We start from the raw sequence: 19,931 nt of genomic DNA, 5'->3' as shown, positions 1-19,931 counted from the left end.
CACACACAACAGATGTTAAGTATTATACAATGCTACCCTAGCACTTATCGAGGCAACTGAAATCTACAGGCTTCTAAGTTAAGAATTCACTACATTGATTTTCTCCTGTCATGTCCATTCCAGCTTTCTGTCATCACTAGTAGTTTTGTCTTAAGTAGAAGGTGCAATATTAAAAGGTATTTTATGCTAAATTTAATTATCAGCAGTCATGAGTTTAGTCACAGCAAAACTCTAAATTTTTATACTCATGTAATATAATATTTCACCCAAGAATGTCATATGTGAAACATTTCGGATCTACAGACTGATACGTAGCGTCACAGCAAAATGAGAAATGGTTGCTGCATTACTAATTCAAAGGGAATACAGTCACCTGTAATAACAGAACTCTGGACTCCTAACTGCTGAAACAGAAATCCAAAGAAAGTTAAAACAAAGTTAACTTTTTCATAAACTAAATGGACTAACAGTGAAAGTTTCTCGTTCAGTTGGTCTGACAAGTCCTTATTTCAAATGAAGCTGTTCTCAATATATGCTAAAAACCAACAGAAACAGAAGTGAGGATCCCAGAAACATTAGGCTTTGTGTCAGTTTAACACACATTACAGCCCCAAAATCCATCCCACCTTATAGCAGATTTCAAAATTATAGTCCTTTTCTTGAAACCCATGATCTAAATTTTGGTCCACACTAGAAACGATCTTTCCATGCTGACTGCAAGAGGTATGAACTGAGACTTACCTGAAACAGAGTGAATATATGAAATTAACTCAAGGTTGTGTATTTGTTTCAGCAGCTTGTGAGAAAGATTCACCCTCAGAGCAAGGCAAAACACTTAACGTCCCTACACATTTAGCCAATCAAAAATAAAACTGCAAAGTTACACACATTGCTTCATTCACGAATCACAGTACTGCTGAATTCAACAATTACCAATGAATCCAAAATACTGAATACATTTAGTCCCAGACGTATTTTAACAAGGCAAACCTGAGGCTCATTCTTTCATATTCAACCACCACGAACCACGAAATTGTTTCATGATTTCTGAAGATACAGACCACTGAAGACCCAACAGGCTTCCCTCCTTTGCAGGGAACGGCTATTACATCAGCAATAGTTTTTGTGTATTCTTACTCAATTAGAATACTGTAGAAGTACCTCAGACTGCTTACCTTCTCAAACATCTCCCCGAAAGAACCTGCAATGCTGTCATTTATAAGAAAGATTAACTGCTTTCAACCTAAATCGGTAACTTACACTGACTGCCAGGATGATCACCACTGTGGGGGCACATAACTATAGGTTGGTGTTCCTGGAGCCCGATATGTGGGCATAGTAACTGGATGAGGGGCTACCGGAGTTGGGGAGTGAGTTGTCAACAAAGTACCTAGGATGAAGAGAACATTTTTTTTAGTAAGCACAAATTCTAGCACAGGAAAAAAAAAAGGGGGAGCAAAAAAGAGTTAATTTTAAAAACAATTACAGCTTGCTCATCTTCCAATTTAAAATTACCAGTATCATTTTGCACTCCAGCCCAAATTTTCCTTCAAACATTTATGCAAGAGAATCATTTCGATGTTTAGTCCAACGCACATAAAGATACTCATTACTCAAAAATAGCTCTAGCAGAAACCCTGCAACATAAGTATTATTCACTGCAAAACTTTTTCCCACAGCAGGCTTTACATGCTATAAGAATATTTGATGCTAGAGATAACTTGACTGATAAATCAGAATAAATTAGCTCTTGTTTGCGTTATTCCAGATAGGTTTTTACAGACTACGGGGCTTCAGAAACAAACAGGCTGAGATAGCAGGATCTTAACAGTCTTACTCTACAGCACTTTATAGAAACAGTAACAAACACCTGGCATAAGTTTGCCCACATTTGAAACTCCAATGTTACCTCAGTTTGCAACACGTAACTTCTCTAGTTTTGAGATTCCTCAAATTAAATGATAAATTTGACAAGGTAAAAAAACAGAATCTGAAAACAAGCTCATGGTTCTCGTTTTTTAGATTACTGAATTGAGCATCCTTTGAGTGAATGTGGACATTTCTTCGTGAGTTAACACCCACTGAGTAACAAAGCATGACACCCCCTCAGTAAACACTCACAGATGAGTCTAGATATTGGTTAAACAACATTTTCTCCAAAACACTACCATTAAAGGAGTGTGGCATTAGGAAGTAGGCATCCCTAGCCATGGCCTATCACGCAGAAGACCTGCAGGTAGTGCAAACACATAAAATCTTACATCTCAAGATACAAAGAAGGTCAGCGATACGAGGTGTGGGATGAGAACACTGCATTAAGAGATTGCTGTTCTTAGGCAGGCATAGAGAAATGTATTAAGAAGAGGAAGTCAGACTCTTGACACTGATGAGATGAGAAGCAAAGGATGCAAGAGTAAGTGAAATTCCATACAGACATAAAGAACTATTTTACCATAATACTAATATCTGAAAAGAGGATGTGGTATCTCCACCCTTAAAGATGATCAAAGTATCACTGAAGAAGTACACAACCTGATCTAGCTGGACCCACTTTGAAGACGCTGGACTAGATGCCCTACAGAAGTCCCTTCTAATCTAAACAATTTTATGATTCTGCCAAGTACACCTCTGGCATCACATTTTTGTAATGCAGCTGTGTTCTGTCTCAACCTGAAAGGAGAGCTTCAAGAGCACATAAGGGTTGTAAGCTCACATACCTGCTGACATTGCCATAGTAGTCCCAGCCACCATCCCCATAGTCACACCATTTCCTCTTGGTGGCGGAATTGGAGCAGGATACATAGTCGCTGGCATGCCGTTAGGCTGCACAACTGTGGTGTGGTGAATTACGTGGGGTGGTGCTGCATATAAAGGCTGTGTGTAATAAGTGCCTTGCTGTTAGAGAAAAAAGTAAATTAAGTAATTATAGTATAGCTGGTGGGGAAGAGAAATGTCGTCTTCTTTCATGAAGGTATCATAAAATAAAAGCATTATTCTAAAGATGCAGTGTATTTACAGAGCAGAAGCCAAAACATTCATTTCAACTATTCCAATTGCATTTCACTGGCAAACTTTTTAACATTTAGCCCCTTTTTAAGGCATTTAGGGTAACATTCAAAAGCAGGAACCTTTGTAGAACTCCAATGCTGACTGTACCTTCAACAATAAGGGCTCATTCATTCCCTTCGTTTCATATCTTTTCATGTATTAATCCATGACAGAACTTCTATCATACTTTTGCAACGTTTTATTCAGCTGCTTTTAGTTAAAGAATGAAAGGTTTTTGACAAATCCAAATACACTAAGCAGATTGGATAAGCCTTGTAACGTGCTTATTAACTCCCTTCAACTGCCGTGTACAGGCCAGGCAACTTTCCTCTATGCAAAAAGAGGGCCAACTTTTTCCCAAAACATCATGTTTACTGAAATGTCTTAATTCCATCCTTTCTAATAGTTTTCAACAGTTTGCCTAGTATGAGACTTGGTAACTCCCTGAATCACAACAGCGGCTTCCCAAAAAAAAAATTTATGACAATTTTTGACAAAATGAAATCAGGATGTGGTAGTTATAGCATCCAGCACGCATTTTTAAAACTACTGAATCTAGTGTCTCTTCAAAGACTGAACACATTATCAGTAAGTGCACAGTAAGTGTCACATGAGAGAGAATGTAAAAGTGCACGCGCACACACACACTCTGTAAATCACTGTATTAAGAATTCTTACTGCAGGCAGCTAAAAATTCTCTCCATTCATGAAGAAATAAATGTGATGTAAAGTTAAGAGTTCAAGCAGGTATTACAAGGTAAACAAAACAGTATCCAAACAGACAGGTTTTTTTCGTTTTGTTCATTTACCTGTGCATATGGATTCTGCTGTGGATAGGCACTTCGAACTGGGTACACAGCAGTCTGATAGGGATTCGGTGACGAAGAATATGGTGGCACTGCACCACTAGTGGGTGAACAAGATACTTTATATGGGGTGCCTGGTGTATAACCTGAAACAAAGGTAAATCTGCATTAAAAACATGAAAAACAAGTGTCAGTACACTGCCTTCTGAAGTCAGAGGTAACAACTTACTTAATTTCCAAATTCCTTAATCTTCATGTGAGTACTTGGTAGGCTAGCCTCAATATCCAAGCACAAGTTCTATCATTTACATAATACTGATAACAGTCTGAAAATAATACATGACTCTGTCAACTAAGCATGAAAAGTTAACTGCGTTTTTGCACAATTTGCTTTTCAAATCTATGGATATGGAATAAAAAAGTGGATTTGGATTTTTGTAGTAGTATCATTGAATACTTGGATTCGGCACATTAGACAGCATTCCTACATAGGAGGATTTGGTACATGTTAATATCAGCCCAGTTCTCAATGCACCCCAAATTGTACTGGCAAAACATAGTAACAATTAACTAACCTGCAGTTACCTTTTGTAGAAGATGATAGAGCACAAGAATAACCTGATTTCAAAAGTCAGAATCATGTAAAGAGCTCAAGATGGATTTTCAGAGAACAGAGAGACACAATCTGCAACCTCCACTTCAACTTACATTTATTCGTATTTGTTTTCTGGCATTTTCTGAACTGGCTAAAATAAATGTGAAAGGCCATACCTTTAAAACACAAGCACTGCAGAGTTCATTGCAACTGTAAATTAGACTTCGAAGGCAAACATCTTTAAATCTCCTTTTTGTGTATTACATACGTAGACATACCCTTAATCATCACTTAAGAATTATTTTTATACATTACAGTAAGACTTCAGATGCCATCAGAAACAATTTTGCATTCCTGTTACAAGGCCCCCAAAATCGGTCTGCTTTATAAATGGTGGGAACTGTTCAATTCTCACAGGGATAAGTAGCAACTGCTGGCTCAGACCCTGCCTAAAGACAGTTCTTCCACAATTTCTCCAGCCTTCATCAGACAAGGTCTCAGGATTACAGAACAAGGGCTTGATGGGGCATGGAGGAGATCTATGAAAAGCACCATTGCTGCTACACACCAACACTCCCAAGATCATACTATGGCTTAATGGCCGGAGTGGGAATACCAATACCTTAGCAGCAGCATCCACCAGTAATGACATTTAGGATAGTAAACAACAGGCATGACCTATTCTGGAGAAAGCATCAAAGCCCTAGCCTGTGCTATGCCTGAAAAGATCTTGGGTCTCACGCAGGTTCACCACACTAGGAGACAACATCCACAGATACGATTTCTATTTAGTTGGAATTGTACAAACTAGTACTAGGACAACACAAGGAAGAACAAACACTTGGTAATTATAGAAAAAAATGAGACTATCAGAATAGAGATTAGGTTGACTTTAAAAACTGTCTAGAATGTGCTGACTTCAATACAGAGAACAGATCTGAAGCCATGTAGCAGAAAGAACACTGGCATTTGTGTTGTGAAAAATCAGTCTGTGCAGACAGCATGGTGATAGATGACCTTCCTTCTTTTTGCAAAGTCTCAGTTTCTTTCCAATTTCATTCCACCCTTCAAACTGAAAATTGTTATGTTAATGAAGAAATAGGTTTACTATGTTTTTCCTCTTTTTTTTTTTTAAATATGATTTATCACCTTTAGAGACACTACAGAAAGCTACCACAGCACTTAGGATCTCTAAAAAAAAGAGTTCAGCGTAAGTATTTGAAGAATAGGGCATGCTGAGGAAGTAACTTCTATTTCTAATATGGGGAGCTATTTGTGTTGAAAAACTCAGCTACAAAATGCTGAACACGAAGCATCACTACTGAACTACAACTATGTCCTCAGTCAAGCCCACTCGCATTCTAAAAACCCACTGATCCAATTGCTGGCTGTACAGGCAATTTAACTTTCATTCTTGCAAAGTGGTACACCTGTAAAAGAAGTATTCTGCCTTCCCATTTGATTTTTTTCCCCCTTACAGAGAGCAAAGACCTTAAAAGTAAACCACGTGGTTATTCAAAACCAAGAAATTTAAGAGAAATACCTGTAAAAAGGTACCCTTTCTGAACAGCAATGGCACGGCACATTCAAATACTGCTGTGTGATGTGAATTTCAAAAGCTTTGATTCTACCAACAATCAGTTACATCAGAAAAGTTAAAAAAAAAAATCCCAGCTGTTAGGACAAAGTACTTCAAGTTGTTATCTGCCTGAATTAGAAGATCTGGATATTTTGAACTTTAGTTCATAGCTTAAAGAGTAGCTAAAAATTAAAGCTATTCTTAGTTCTCAAATAAAAGCTTATTTTCTATTCAACAGCAATAAAGACTAATAGTACTAGCTTTAAAAAAATTAAGGACATTCGAAGATGGTATATGACTTCTATACATCTTTATTCCATTTTCACATAAAAGTGAAAAATTTCTTACTCTAACTTTGTCATGTAGCATGAGATATATTCCAAGATTAGTCAATGCAAACTAATCTTACAATACGACTAAGTCTAACAAGTCAAGAATCATCTCCAGAAACCATAACCTTCTATTACAACATAACCGACATGGAGGAAAAAACCCAATCAACTGGATAAAAACATCAGTCTTGTGATTTGGTAAATTGATTACATGCAGCTTATCTTCACCCTCCTGCAGTAGGATTTGCAAACTGCAACCAGTAATAAGACTCGAACTACCTTTCAGTTATCTGATCCTAGGATCAATAATTACAACTACCCCTCAGCACAGCTGCAGGAATCCTGATGATATATACAATGGAGGCAGAGACACATCACTGAGGTAATCTCAACTGTGAAACTGAACGGCCTATCAGTAACACAAGCTGATAACAAAAGCCCACATAACATTTTGATTCCCATGCTAAAAGTGGTACCCCGATGGGAACTGCTCTCCCTTGAGTATCACTCTCAAAAAAGTTCTTAAGCAATTAGTGCTAATGCAAGCTGGTACTCCTAGATGTGATATGATTCTATAGACGAGGCCCTTAGGGACATGGTTTAGGGGACATAGTGTGTTGGGTTGATGGTTGGACACGATGATCTTAGAGGTCTTTTCCAACCTGTATGATTCTATGATTCTATGATACTTGCACAGAGGCAATACCCTATCCAAAGTATACTTTTTTTTTTAAATTACTGGAACTTACAATACCCATCCGTTTCCCTACCTTCAATTCAAGACCAAAGACAAGCCAAAATCAGTTCTGCACTTGCTATGCCTCTAAGCAGCAAACTGAACAGACACACTGGTTGCACCAACTCCACAGTTCCAAGGAAAGCTACACAGCTACACACTTTTACCAGGTTCTGCAAGGCAATATTTTAGACTACCTATTCTCTCTTGCCTCAGTAATTGCTGCCACACCCTTTTAAGAGTCTCCTGGTAGTTAATGAAATGCCATACGTTACAAACATTCAGCTTCAACGTTGCAAGCAGGCTTCCACAACGTAAGCTTCCCAATTTCAAGCAGCATCCTCTCCTATTCCCGTAAGTTACACAAGGGCATTCAGGGTCAAATTTGGTTATGTGCCATGCGTATCTCAAAAACTCGCATAATACATGCAAGTGAAAGAGCTCCTGAAGATGGCCCAGCTCTACATTAACAAAGCAATGTAAGGAATTCCTTAGTATGCAAAATAACCACAAGGAGAATACTGTTCTATCAGATGCATGTTCCTGGTTTAAGTGGAAATTAAATGCTACCAGTTTCTGTTTTGTTTCAAGCATTAGCATATCAAAATCATCTTCTATTTGTGAAAGCAGAACTACATAAAAACAACTGAGGCGAGTGCTCTGGTTTCTCTTGTGTCTGTTTTTCCATCTCCCTTTTCCTAGGCTCATCACACTCCTTTCTCTTACATGACAAGCATGCGAGTGTAGTTACCTAAATCCTCCCCCAATATCCACTATGGACAAAACAGTTTTACCCAGCAACCAGGCTTTCTGGACAATTTAAGGGCAGAAAGAAGGCAGCAAGCTGAACTTGGAAAGAGGTATCATTTAAGAAAAGGATGAAAAAGAAGAATTTTGAAGACAACAGACAGAAGAAAAAACAGCAATCTGGAAACAACCAGTAGGATGTAAAGCAAGCAGAATCAAGAAGGAAGCAGTGAAGGGTAATGCGATGCAATCCTCAAGTATCAGCCTGAAATATAGAAACAACAGCTAAAAACTCAGTTTTTCCCTCCTCTGAAGGTGAAAGCAGTATGACTTAAGACAAGATTATACTCATTTTAATTTATCAGATGATTCCTTATGAATCATATTCAAAGTAATGTAAAACTTATCCCACAGTATAAGTGTTATTGTAAGCCCCTACAGCTTTTCCTTTCTTGGTTCTAACAACTTCCAAACTTCAGGTTACTGCTTTGACATACCTATTACACATACCTGTTTGGAAGGTAGGATTTGCTCCAGGATACATATTAGGGGAATAGGCAGGAGCAGCTGCTGCATAGCCCATTGGGAAGCCAGCTAGAAGAAAGAATATGTCAAAGTTATTTTCTAGACTGACTGCACAGTCTAACTAGACTTTATTCTCAAAGATTCTCACTGTACAGCTTTTAATCGAGATGAGCTAACAGATGGCCTTCAATCACACCTCCTCAACTAAAACACCAGGCTCCTCTTCCCCCAAGCCACCTGAAGCTGCATGTTAGATGAAGGGAACAGCTAAGGAGTCACAAGTGCCGTTCTCCCTTACATCCCTGTTTCAGCAAATCTCAAAGTTGGCCAAGTAACTTTTAAGTTAATTGGACAACAAAGTTTTGTGCAACTATCCAACCCTCCTCCCCCCCTAAGTTTTAAGACCTGATGTACATAAAATATTTATCTGAAGGGACTTTTTCCACAGAAATAAATCCCTAAAAGCCTGAGTGACACCAACTCTCCAGATCAGAGATATCACAAGTAGAGCGTACAAAGCAACCTTAGGTAGTTCAAAATGCTTGTTGCATTTGACGCAGATTTGTTATTACACTCTGGTATCAAACAAGCTCACCAGTTTCAGGCATGTACTATGACAATTAACAGTAACAAGTGATTCACTGAGGTATCAGCAAAACGATGGGTAAACACTTCTACAGCAGAATACAAGAAACACAGTGGCTGAACTAACATTGCGATATACTGGCCTCCAACATAAGGCAAAAACCAGCATTAGCAAAACCTACAGTTACTTGAAAGATACGAAGTTTGTTTAAATTGTAGTAAGTGAAATTGCTGAATTAATCATAGCTATTAATTTTTCCAGGAACTTATTTACATTATTCCAAACTGTAAAACCGAGTAATGTCTGTATTTAGAAAGACAGAGTTACTACCACATTTTGTTATCAACATATAAAGATTTCAACTTCTCCAGATAAAAGGCCATTACCATTTGCATATTCACTGCCAGGCTTAAAGCTGCTAGTTTTAAACTGCTATTCAAATTTGAAGGGTTTCTATTTTGCTATAAATCCCAGAGTCCTTAGCAGTTACTCCTAACAATAAAAATTCCTTAGCTCAGGACTATATATGCTAACCTAGTTTTGTAAAGCATGCTGTAAATGTATCAAGTGACATACACTTGGCACTACTATTAGGTGGTCAGCATGGATAAGACCAAGAAAAGCATTACGCTTAAAAATCAAAGGTAAAATAACATATCCAATTCATAACAACTTTTCAGAGTGTAAATAGCTCTTAAGATTTCAAATTCACAAGCTGCTAGTGAAAAGCTTTAGTGCAGCTTTACACATTACTCAAACTGACTACACATCTGCAACATTATTTATGTTGTATACATTTTCAGTCCTCTATTCTTTCTTCACAGATTTAGCTCCACAGTAGAGCACTCTGAGCTGCTCAAAAAACAAGTAGTTTGTGAAAAATACAACTACAACGAGCAGCAGTTCTAACTTCTCCACAGAACCTTCATCCATGTGAGAACATTTTGATATTGATTCCTTGCTATGGTAAACCCACCTAACAATCTCAAATAGATGTAGTATAATATAAACAGCAATTAAATATGCAACAGCTTTAGAAACACAGTGCCTTCAAATAACACATTCCACCCAGCGATATGTTCATTACTTTCTATTACCATGCAACCTATGTAAATTCAATGATTCTGAATGGAGAATCTGTACCTTTTAAATTAGGAGAGGCAAAGAAGGGACACTTAGTCATGCAACAACTTTTTAAAAAATCCTAAAATGCAAGTCTACTTTTCATTTTAGAGAATGTGTTTTGTGTTCATCCCACGATCTTTAAGCATGAACCAGGCAGCTCAGCAAACTATCTGTAACAGTGTAACACTGTAGAACTTACTGAGTAAGCTGAATTTAAGGGTCACAGTTGTGTAAACTCACTGACTGACTGCTGTAAGGAACAATTTTGAGTGATCAACTTGTAGCATGACATTTAAGGCACTTCTGTAACAGTTCTACTTCAAATCCATATAATTCAGTTATGCTAATTTACAACCAACTAAAGACTGGCAAATATACAGTACTTACATAATTCAATATGTAGTCTAATATGTATAACAGCAGAATAAAAGATTAGAAGTTGTAATGTTGTTTAAACTGCTATTTATGAATCTACAATAGCATACCTTCTCAAGTAAATTAAGGTACTGCTTAGATTAGTATAAACAAGAGCTTCAATGCAATGCGCAAATGGTCGTAAGTACAAATGAAACCCTGGTCAATATAAATCTGTGTTTAGAAAATGAATAGAGATAAAAATACAAAGTTATATTTAAATAATTCATAACAATCTTTATCTAAAGTAAAAGAAAGCCTTGAAAAAGCAATCTATTATGAATATAGAAATAACTGTACTGTAACTGATATTAATTAGTAAACCACTGCTGTCTGCCTTATTATAAAATTATTGTAGTCCATATAACTAAGACAGTTACAGAGAATAAAACCATCCTACGGGACTTATGGTTACACAGCATCAGCTTTACAATCTATTACTGCACCATTTCAGTCACTCAATAGACTTAAAAACATTGCAACACGGTTTGTGTTTTCCCCTTATAAATACTGTAGAAATCAAGAAAGGTACACTAGTTTGAGGAAAAAATTAGAAGTACCTGAAAAGCAAAAATAAAAATTAAAAGGTTTTTGAGACGATCAAGTCAACAGTAAAGAAAATTAATTTATGCACCAGTATTTAGAAGAAGAAACGGAGAAAAGTGGAAGAGAAAAATAGGAACTCCAGTACACTACCTAAGCTGAAAAACAAATTTTAAAACTGTAAATACAAGTAGGAAAATATAGTACAGCTACAAAGAATATAAACAGTAATGGCACAGAATGATTTCTAGCTCCCAACACAGACACCAACTAAATCACAAAATAGCCTCCCTGTAAAAGCTACAAAAGTTTAATTGGTTACGATGCATAAAATCTGAGCTGAAAGACCCTCCAGCCTCTCCCAGGATGGAATAATTCCCTTTCCCTGCAGATAGGAAAAAAAGACTGCATCAAGGCATACTGCTTGAAATGCCTCACAGAGGCACACAGCCCTTCTCTTCAGCCTTCCTGGAAAGTTCTGTCCAAATCTAACTATTGCCTTATCCAACCTCTGAGCTGTTCAGAAATGAAGCCTGCTCACACACACACTAGGAGATGAGGGGAAAAAACCCTGGTGAGAAACTTGAAGCTGAATGAGAAGCAGAGAAATCAAGAAATATATTTGATTTCTGGTTTAAAAACATTTTTTGGCCATTTTCTTGGTCCCACCTTTGATGCTATGCTTTGGGCAGTCATAAAACAGATAGCATGAACAAGAATTAGAGGATAGAAAGGTTAACCGCGCCAGCCAACTAGCAGCAGAAATTCACTCCTCTTCTTGCAGGGTATAATTATTAGAGCTCCTAAAATAAGCTGCTTTGGAAGAGATACTGAAGTTAGAAATATAACAGCACAACTAACATCACTCTTGAAATGTCACTTTTTAAATTTAAAAAAAAACCCACCCAAATCCCAAAACACATTACCATACATGAAGCCATTCATAAGTGACTATTTCTTCTTGATTACCAAGATTAGTGTTACTGAAACTCATTAAAAAACAGTTACTTACCCGGATAACCAATTCCTTTGGCATTTGCATAGGGAACCCCAGAAGATCCAGGGCTATACACAGGATTCATGATTTCAGTAACTGAATCAGGAAAAAAAAAAAAAGAAGTAAGTATTTACTTAAGTATAGGGAAAGCTTGAAATCTCAGCAACTAAAATGGAACTGGAAATAGGGAAAAGCATATCGGAAGAAAAAGTAACAGAGGAAAAAGCAGCAATTCCACTACTCATCAACATTAAAACTGTAGCTGCAAGCAAGAGAGAGTCACTGCAGAAGTCAGTTTCAAAGCATCACAATCCTCAATCGGCTAGAGAATGTCTCAGGAGTTAAACATTCCCAGTTGCAGAGCATGCTTTTAAAATATTTCCATCCCTAAGAGCTCCCCCATGGCCTGCAAATCCATAACCCACTGCAGGAGTTCATGTGTTGGACTTCTCCCCCCATGTCATCTATCACCTATCAATCACTTACCTATCTACCATCTATCAATCTTGGTTTCTTCCCATTTCTTTCTTGAAGCGTCTAGCCAAGGGATGCAAATACTTACGGTCTATTAGTACTGGCATTTCAAGCCTGGGATTCCAGTCCTTTACCAGCATTAAATTCATCCACCATCAATAGCCCAAGCATTACAGAAGTAAGTGGCAAAAGACTTTCTGTATTAGACAGCTAGCTCACATTTATTTATTTGTTTACTTGCTGCTAAGTTCTTCAGAGCCTACGACAAGCTGACAGTTGGGTCCAGTCATTTCTGAACTGTGCATTCACACACCAAAAAGGCACCTACAGCTAGCATCACTGGCAGGAATAAAACCAAATCCCCGGTTTTAAAAAGGATCTTGTACGTAAACACCAAGGAAAATAAAATGGCATTGAAGATGTTTCTCAAATTTTTCTAGTACACCTATGTACTTCTAGGAATGTAAGTCACTCCAGCACAGCTCGCAAGCAAGCCCACCACGCGCCTCTTAAAAGAGTACTGTTCGCAACTACTTTTCTAATATTTTAGAAAAAAATCCTGGTATTTTAACCCCACATCTTCAATCATCTGATTTTCTACATGTATTTACAGATTTACCACTTCTCTTCCTGCAAGTGCCCACTTTTCACTACAAATAGCCTCCGACAGCAGGACAGGAGGGCACACTATGAAACCAGACTTTCTTATTAACTGTTAATACCCGATACTTGAGTCACTTCCTCTTCTACATCTTGAGATGCTGCCTTACTTACACGAACAGTGCATTAAGCAGTTTAACAGAATTTTGTAAATAAAGTTTATGAAGCAAGGAGGAGTCATAATTACACATGCGCTACTTTAGTTACAGAATACGTTATGGCAGGAATCTGAGTTAAGTTTATCAGTATAGCTGCACTGATAAACTTATGCTAAGTGACTGTATAAAGCGTAAGTAGCTTGCTTTTTAAAGTAACACTAAAAACAGCTCTGTGCCAAGATTTTTAGCACCACTGAGTACACAACAGAAGTAAAAGAAACATTTGTGCAAAATTAGGAAATCAGAAAGTAAATGCTGTCAGAAAGTTTATCATCAGGTCTCACAAAACACTCAAACTCGCTGTAAGAGAATTACAAGATTCACCAGTTTCTTCAATTTTCCCACATATACACACTTAGCAATAATACTAACTTAAATAGAATTGTTTTTATTTTTTCCAGCTTCATACTTGATTACATATCTAGACAACAGAATCCATTAAGAATGAGTTAAACAAACAACCTGTCATTTACATTGCTTAGTATGAAGAAAGTTCCCCAGAGCAGCATGTTTTAATCACCTGACCAACATCAAAAAAGCAGTTTGATGCAAATCTCTTTGGAAATGTTCTACAGCAAACTAGTCGTCTTCAGACACAAAGCATTATTTTCCACTGAAGCCCTGTGGAGTTTTAATAGCATTAACTCTGCTGCACCATAACCAACAAGCACATTTTGCTGGACCAATATTTCACCATAGAATCATAGCATAGTTTGGGTTGGAAGGGACCTTTAAGGATCATCTAGCCCAACCCCCCTGCCATGGGCAGGGACATCCTCAACTAGATCAGGTGGCTCAGAGCCCCGTCCAACCTGACCTTGAATGTTTCCAGGGATGGGGCATCTACCACCTCTCTGGGCAACCTGTGCCAGTGTTTCACCACCCTCATTGTAAAAAATTTCTTCCTTATATCTAGTTTAAATCTACCCTCTTTTAGTTTAAAACCATTCCCCCTTGTCCTGTCGCAACAGGCCCTGCTAAAAAGTCTGACCCCATCTGACAGTGTAGCAAGACTGTTCTTTTTTCCCATACTTTCTTCTGTGTATCCTCCTTTCCAAATAAGGGCTCTCATTTACTTGAGAACTTTCAGTCTGTTCCCTTAATATTTCCCTGCATTTCCTTCTCATTCACATCTCTGCTCCTCTTTCAATGTTGATTTTGTCACATGTTGTCTCCAAGCTTAAAAAACCCGTAAGATGTTCAAGCTTCACTTCAGTCTTAGCATTTCCGAGTTGAAAGAGTAAAAGTCTTAAGGGAGGTGAATATACCCTTCCACTCAAATATAAACAGGACTCTCCCACACCCCCATATCCCTACAAATATGCTGCTCCTCCTTGCAGTCTCTTCAGCAATTAGGAGGAAAGAAGACCCTGTAACCCTCTCACCATTCTGAATGGCAATGAGAAAAAATGACCAGCAAGAGCATTCTGCAAATATTTGGGTAAAATATAAAAAAACCCCAACTACAAAGAACACAAGGACATACAATCTGGGGGATGACTTCAACAGAAGCCATACAAAGCTGAAAAGGTACAGAAAATGAATAGAAAAGGTCAGACAACTCAGACTTGATCTCAAAGGAAGTGCAGATTAAGAGAAAGGAATTCCACTTAAGTAAAGGGGAAAAAAACGTATGACACCGGGAGCCTGCAAGTTGCCTCTTACTGGAAACAATGTCAACTTCCACTTCAAATGCACCCATACTTCGAAATTTATGTGCACACACACACATTAATTCAAATCTGGTTGAACAGGTATGTACTTTCACCACTTCTGCTTTCCCACTCTAGCTTTCACCACTGAAATACAAGTAGAGATCCACCAGCCTACAAACAGTGCTTACAGTTTTTGTAATGCAGACAAAACTTCAGATCACTTCTAATTAAAAATAATTATTTTCAGGTCTTCTCTGAAGGACCCAACATGTGTAAGTATAATTACACAGTATTACCCAGCGGTTGCAATCATCCCACTCTTACCGTAATTTTACTTGGAAGGCCATCTGTTATATTGAAATATGGAACCTTGCAGTCCGCTTCCCTGTAACACTTAAAGTCCACATCAAACACTAGGGAAACTAGTATAAAGTGAACCCAAAGAACCGTGGCTTTCAACCTTTTTGTTGGCATTCCCTCCAAAGCATTCTCATGTTAATGTATATGCAAATAAGTGTCTACTGTGCATCATCTGTATATAAATTGCACAGAGTCAACTGTATATAAATTACAGTCAACTAATTCTTTCAGCTGAAGAGAAGGTACTGCTTAAACTACTTATTAAAGATGCTCCGATTAAAGACTATGCAAGCATGCTTGTGAAGCGCAAACGCTTCAACTTTCATTCTTGCCAAAGCCAAACAATCAAACTCAGTTTTGATCAAGCTTGCTAAATCTCATCTTGGGACAGATACCAGGACAATCATCCTCTTCTTAAATCCACGTTTCAGGAAGCCGAGCACAAAGGCCAACCGCTGTTAATGCCGAAGCTCCAGCACTCTGAATTAGATACGCTTTTCCTGCTACACTCAGAATGAGCACGTTTCTAGGAAATTCTGCTTTTAAGAATCATTTTACAGAGACACATGCAAGAAAAAACAAAGATCAATGCAAATACTGTAAAACAAACTGCACGTTCCTTTGTAACAGATATATTTTCTTACTATTTATTTTCAAAGTTGTGCAGAAACACCATCAGAACAAGATCTCTTGAATGCCACTTTGTGCTCATTTTATGACAATTCTATCACAAGAGTTGAGGAAGAATCTCTCTTAAATAAGTACCTTGCCTAAAGCACAATATTGTGATCCACTAATGTTTTCGTTCTTGGAACTTAAGCAGACTCACACTAAGTCATTATAGTATTTAACTTTATCCATCCTGGAATACTTTTAGAATGCTGTTTGCTATGAAACTGTAAAAACAACCCAGTTTCCACTTACATACAATTCCTTAATGAAGTTAATTACCATCTTAGTAATGTTCTACATTTTACCCATTTGATTTCCAGTCAAAGCTTAATAGAAGTAAAATGCAATTCCTAAAAGTCTGGTAGTTTGTAATGTAAAAAAGTAATTTCCACCACTTAGCAACAAAGAAAATAGTTCAGGACACTTCTGCTCTTCAAATAACTGACAAAGTCTCAGTTGCATTACGTTCTGTTAGAACTTCAGCCACCAAAATAGACCCTTTTGTTGCAAATCCTAGGCCAAATAATAGGCACTTTTGTCACAATTATTTAAAAAAAAACGGGGGCTCATATTAGCAGGCATTCAAGACTTCATAAAGTCTAAAACAACAGTTCCCACACTGGATTGGTATTTGCAGGTAGCACGTGCTTCGTTTCTTCCATTCATCCAAGACCTCAAAAAGGTCACTTATATTACCAGGAAGCAAGTATTACCCCTGTTCAAAACAGGGCATGCGTTTACGGTAGTCCATGATTGAAGCCAGCTGGAATCGATGCTTACACAGAACTGCCATGCTTCTGGCAAGCAATCCCACTCCCAGCACTGGCACTCTAACCCCTCAGTAAGTTACATCAGCTAAGCTGATGGCAGTTCGCAAAATTCTGAGGTTTGATGGAGTTTTCTGGGCAGAGGGTTGCTATGTTTTCTTCCTACCAGCTTGAACGAGCTGAGACACATCACCAAATGGCTAAGATAGCACCAGTTCCAATGCAATGAAGGGAGCAGGACTGGATAGTGAAGTTGACTGAAGTTGTAGAACCACAGCCTGGAAAAGGACAATTAACAACTTTGCCCAAAGTTCGCACATAAAGTAAAATACAAAGCTGGAAACATCATTCACATGCAAGTCTTCCTCGCGTGCTCGAGTTACAAGATGTTCTTGTCAGAGAAAGAATGAGACACCTGCAATCACCCTTCTATGTTTTGTGTGCGTACAAATTTTTTTTTTTTAAGACTACAAAGGAACAGAGCAGTTTAGACTTTTAATTCTTTCTAATGAATACGATTCTCATCTGTAAGCCTATTCTACTAGTGGTTTGTTGTTAAGGTTTTTTTTTTTGAATAACAGATTTGAAATACACATCCATTAGCACCAGTACTACTTGCATCCAGTATCAGTAAGGACAGAGACATGATTATATATTAAAGACTCAACAGAATTAGTTCTCTATGTCATTCACATATGTCATTCACCTATACCAAAAATTTAATACTAAGATCCTGCTCGTGAACCAACTTCATTTGTACATTAGTGGCATTGTTCTATTCTTGCAAAAAACCAAACATTACCAAAACGTTTTTTCTTCAAAAAAAACCACTACCTATGGAAAGATTAAACAAACCGCCCAGCATTTCTCAAAGCCTGCAGTTTCTGTTGTTGTTGTTACTGCACAAGGGGATAAAAGTTGTCAATTCCAAACCTTGCATCTCCTGCATAACTTTGAGATCGTGTATATTCTTCTTTCAAAGAAGTGGAGTAGTGCAGCAAAAACGTCAATTACCTCACAGGTAAGAAACCTGTCTATTGCCAAATTTAGGGGAAGTTAATCAACTATGAGGAACAAAAAAAAAAAAATCAAATTGGAAGAATTCCATATTCACAACTTTCTGGTTAAATCCTGAAGCTCTATTTCTTGGTAAATTTTTATCCTACAAAGCATTTTTTTCATTAAGTTCATTTTCAGTTTATTCCACATTCCTTTTTGAAATAAGATGAAACTATCACAAGTTCCAAATTGAGATCGAATCTCCAAAAGCCTCTTAATTCCCCCTACTTTTTAAACTGAAAGTTCAAGTGCGTAATTACTACCACAAAAAGTACAGGTTGGGAAGTGTGCGTTATATGAGCATGGAAGTTTTATGACGCTAACAATTATACATCTTACAGTAAAATCACATTAGAGCAGACAGAAAGTCTAGTCAAATTAGGTAACATGTACACTACTATTGAACAAATTAAATCCAGCTCTTCTCATGCTGAGAGCTATATACCATCCCTTATTTAAAACCTAACTTTTTACATTTCTCAGAGCACAGATTTCATCATTTTGCTAGTGTTTATGGTTTGGTTCCAAACGTTCTAGAAAAGTACTGAAAGCACCGTTTGCACCAGGCCTTTTTTCTTGTTGTCTCACAACTCTTCCTAGAAGCTACAGACGACTAAAATTTTACTCCTTCCTCCAGCTCACAGGTATAAAGGTAACAGGGCAGATACAACACACAAGCCGCACACAGCCTTTCACATGCAGTTGAAGCCCGCTGATACTATTTATTCGAAAATCCAACAGACTGATCCCCTCATGATGCTATACTGAATTTTTATGAAGTTATCAACTGGACAATCTTCAGCCTACACCAATAAACCAGCATTAAAGACGTCCCATGCATTCAAAAACAACCTACTCCACAGAAGTAACCTGAGCTCCCGGCAGGGACAGAAAGCAGAAGGTGACGAGACCCAGGGCGGCCGTGGGCCCTGCCTACACCGGTGCCGGAGGCGGTCAGTAATTGGCTCCCTCCTCAATTAGCCCCTCACCTGCCACCGTTTAAAGGCCATTGCAGACACCTGTTACCAGAGCCCTCCGAGCCCCCGAGCAACGCTGAAGGTTACTCGCTGCCCCGCCCGGCGGGGAGAGCTGCCCGTCGGGCCGCAGCGCTCTCCCCGGCATCACCCACACCACCGCCCGCGCCACAGCGGCGGTGCTGGGGCCCGCCCCCCGCCCCTGCGCCGAGACCCGGGATGGCGCCGCCGCCGCGGGCCCGCCGCCGGAGAAGGGGCCGCCCGGGTGGCTGAGAGGGAGCCGCGAAGCGGCGCGGCCCGCCCGAGAGGCCGGCGGCGCAGGCCGCGGAGGCGGCGCCGGGCCCGGGCTCCCTTACATAACGGGCCCGGCGCGGCGGGGAGGAAGGAGGGGCTCCGGAAGCCGGCGCCACCCGCGGCGGGCCTCGGCGCCTCGCACTCACCGGGCTGCGGCGCTTCGTGGTGGCGGCCCGGCCGTCGCTGGCTGTCTCGCTGCGTGTGTGCGTGCGTCCGCCCGTACGTACGCGGGTGAGGGAGGCGGCGGCGGGGCGGGCCGGCGGGCGGAGCCTGCGCCGCAGGGAGGGGGGGCAGTGGCCGCCGGGCGACTCCGGCTCCTCCGCGCCCGGCCGCACCGAACAACTGCGCACGGACCCAGCCGCCGACGTCACTTCCGTGGGGGAGGGGGCGCGCGCACCTAGCCAGGGCGGCGGAAGGCGTCGTCACGTGCACGGAAGCCCCCGGGTGCTACCCCCCCCGCAGCACGTGACCCCCCCGCCTCCCCGCCCCCGCCGCTAGCGAGGGCGCTGAGCTCGCGGCGGGCCGGGGGGCGGGGCCGGCAGCGGCGGGGCTGGCGGAAGGGCAGTGGGAGTTGGGCCGGGCCGCACCGCACCGGACCTCCCTCCCGGGGGGAAGCCCGGCCGGGGCGGCCCCGGGGCGCTCGTTTCCTCTGTTCCTGCGGCTCCCGGCCCAGGGCACGGGGCGCCTCGCGCCTGCTGGCCCCGACAGCGCTGTTCCCGCCCGGCGGCGCGGAACGCTTCCTCCTCCTGCCTGTGCCCGGCCCTCCGGCTGCTCGGGGTCGGGCACCGTACGTACCCGGTGGCAGGGCCCGGCCGAGCGCCCGCA

The 19,931-nt window shown here is 40.1% G+C and overlaps 1 protein-coding gene across 5 annotated transcripts in view; it reads right to left on the bottom strand.

Annotated features, from left to right (window-relative positions):
- FAM168B (family with sequence similarity 168 member B) overlaps positions 1-19,472 on the bottom strand; it is a 42,390-nt gene extending 22,918 nt beyond the window's left edge. For 2 of the 5 annotated variants that reach the window (XM_075158068.1, XM_075158069.1), the window contains exons 1-5: positions 19,253-19,446; positions 12,049-12,129; positions 8,354-8,437; positions 3,858-4,000; positions 2,718-2,895 (exon numbers count right to left, since the gene is read on the bottom strand). In XM_075158068.1, coding sequence (XP_075014169.1) covers positions 2,718-2,895; positions 3,858-4,000; positions 8,354-8,437; positions 12,049-12,118 — 475 coding nt within the window. In that variant the 5' untranslated portion in view covers positions 12,119-12,129; positions 19,253-19,446. Of the gene's footprint in view, positions 1-626; positions 742-1,260; positions 1,391-2,717; positions 2,896-3,857; positions 4,001-8,353; positions 8,438-12,048; positions 12,130-19,252 lie in introns of all 5 variants that reach the window. The other 3 variants (XR_012674818.1, XM_075158067.1, XM_075158070.1) reach the window with 3 other exon arrangements.
- Positions 19,473-19,931: the final 459 nt, after the last annotated feature.

Source organism: Calonectris borealis, chromosome 9 (genome assembly GCF_964195595.1).
Source record: "Calonectris borealis chromosome 9, bCalBor7.hap1.2, whole genome shotgun sequence".
Classification (NCBI taxonomy): Eukaryota; Metazoa; Chordata; class Aves; order Procellariiformes; family Procellariidae; genus Calonectris; species Calonectris borealis.
This window is presented reverse-complemented; position numbering and strand designations above follow the sequence as displayed.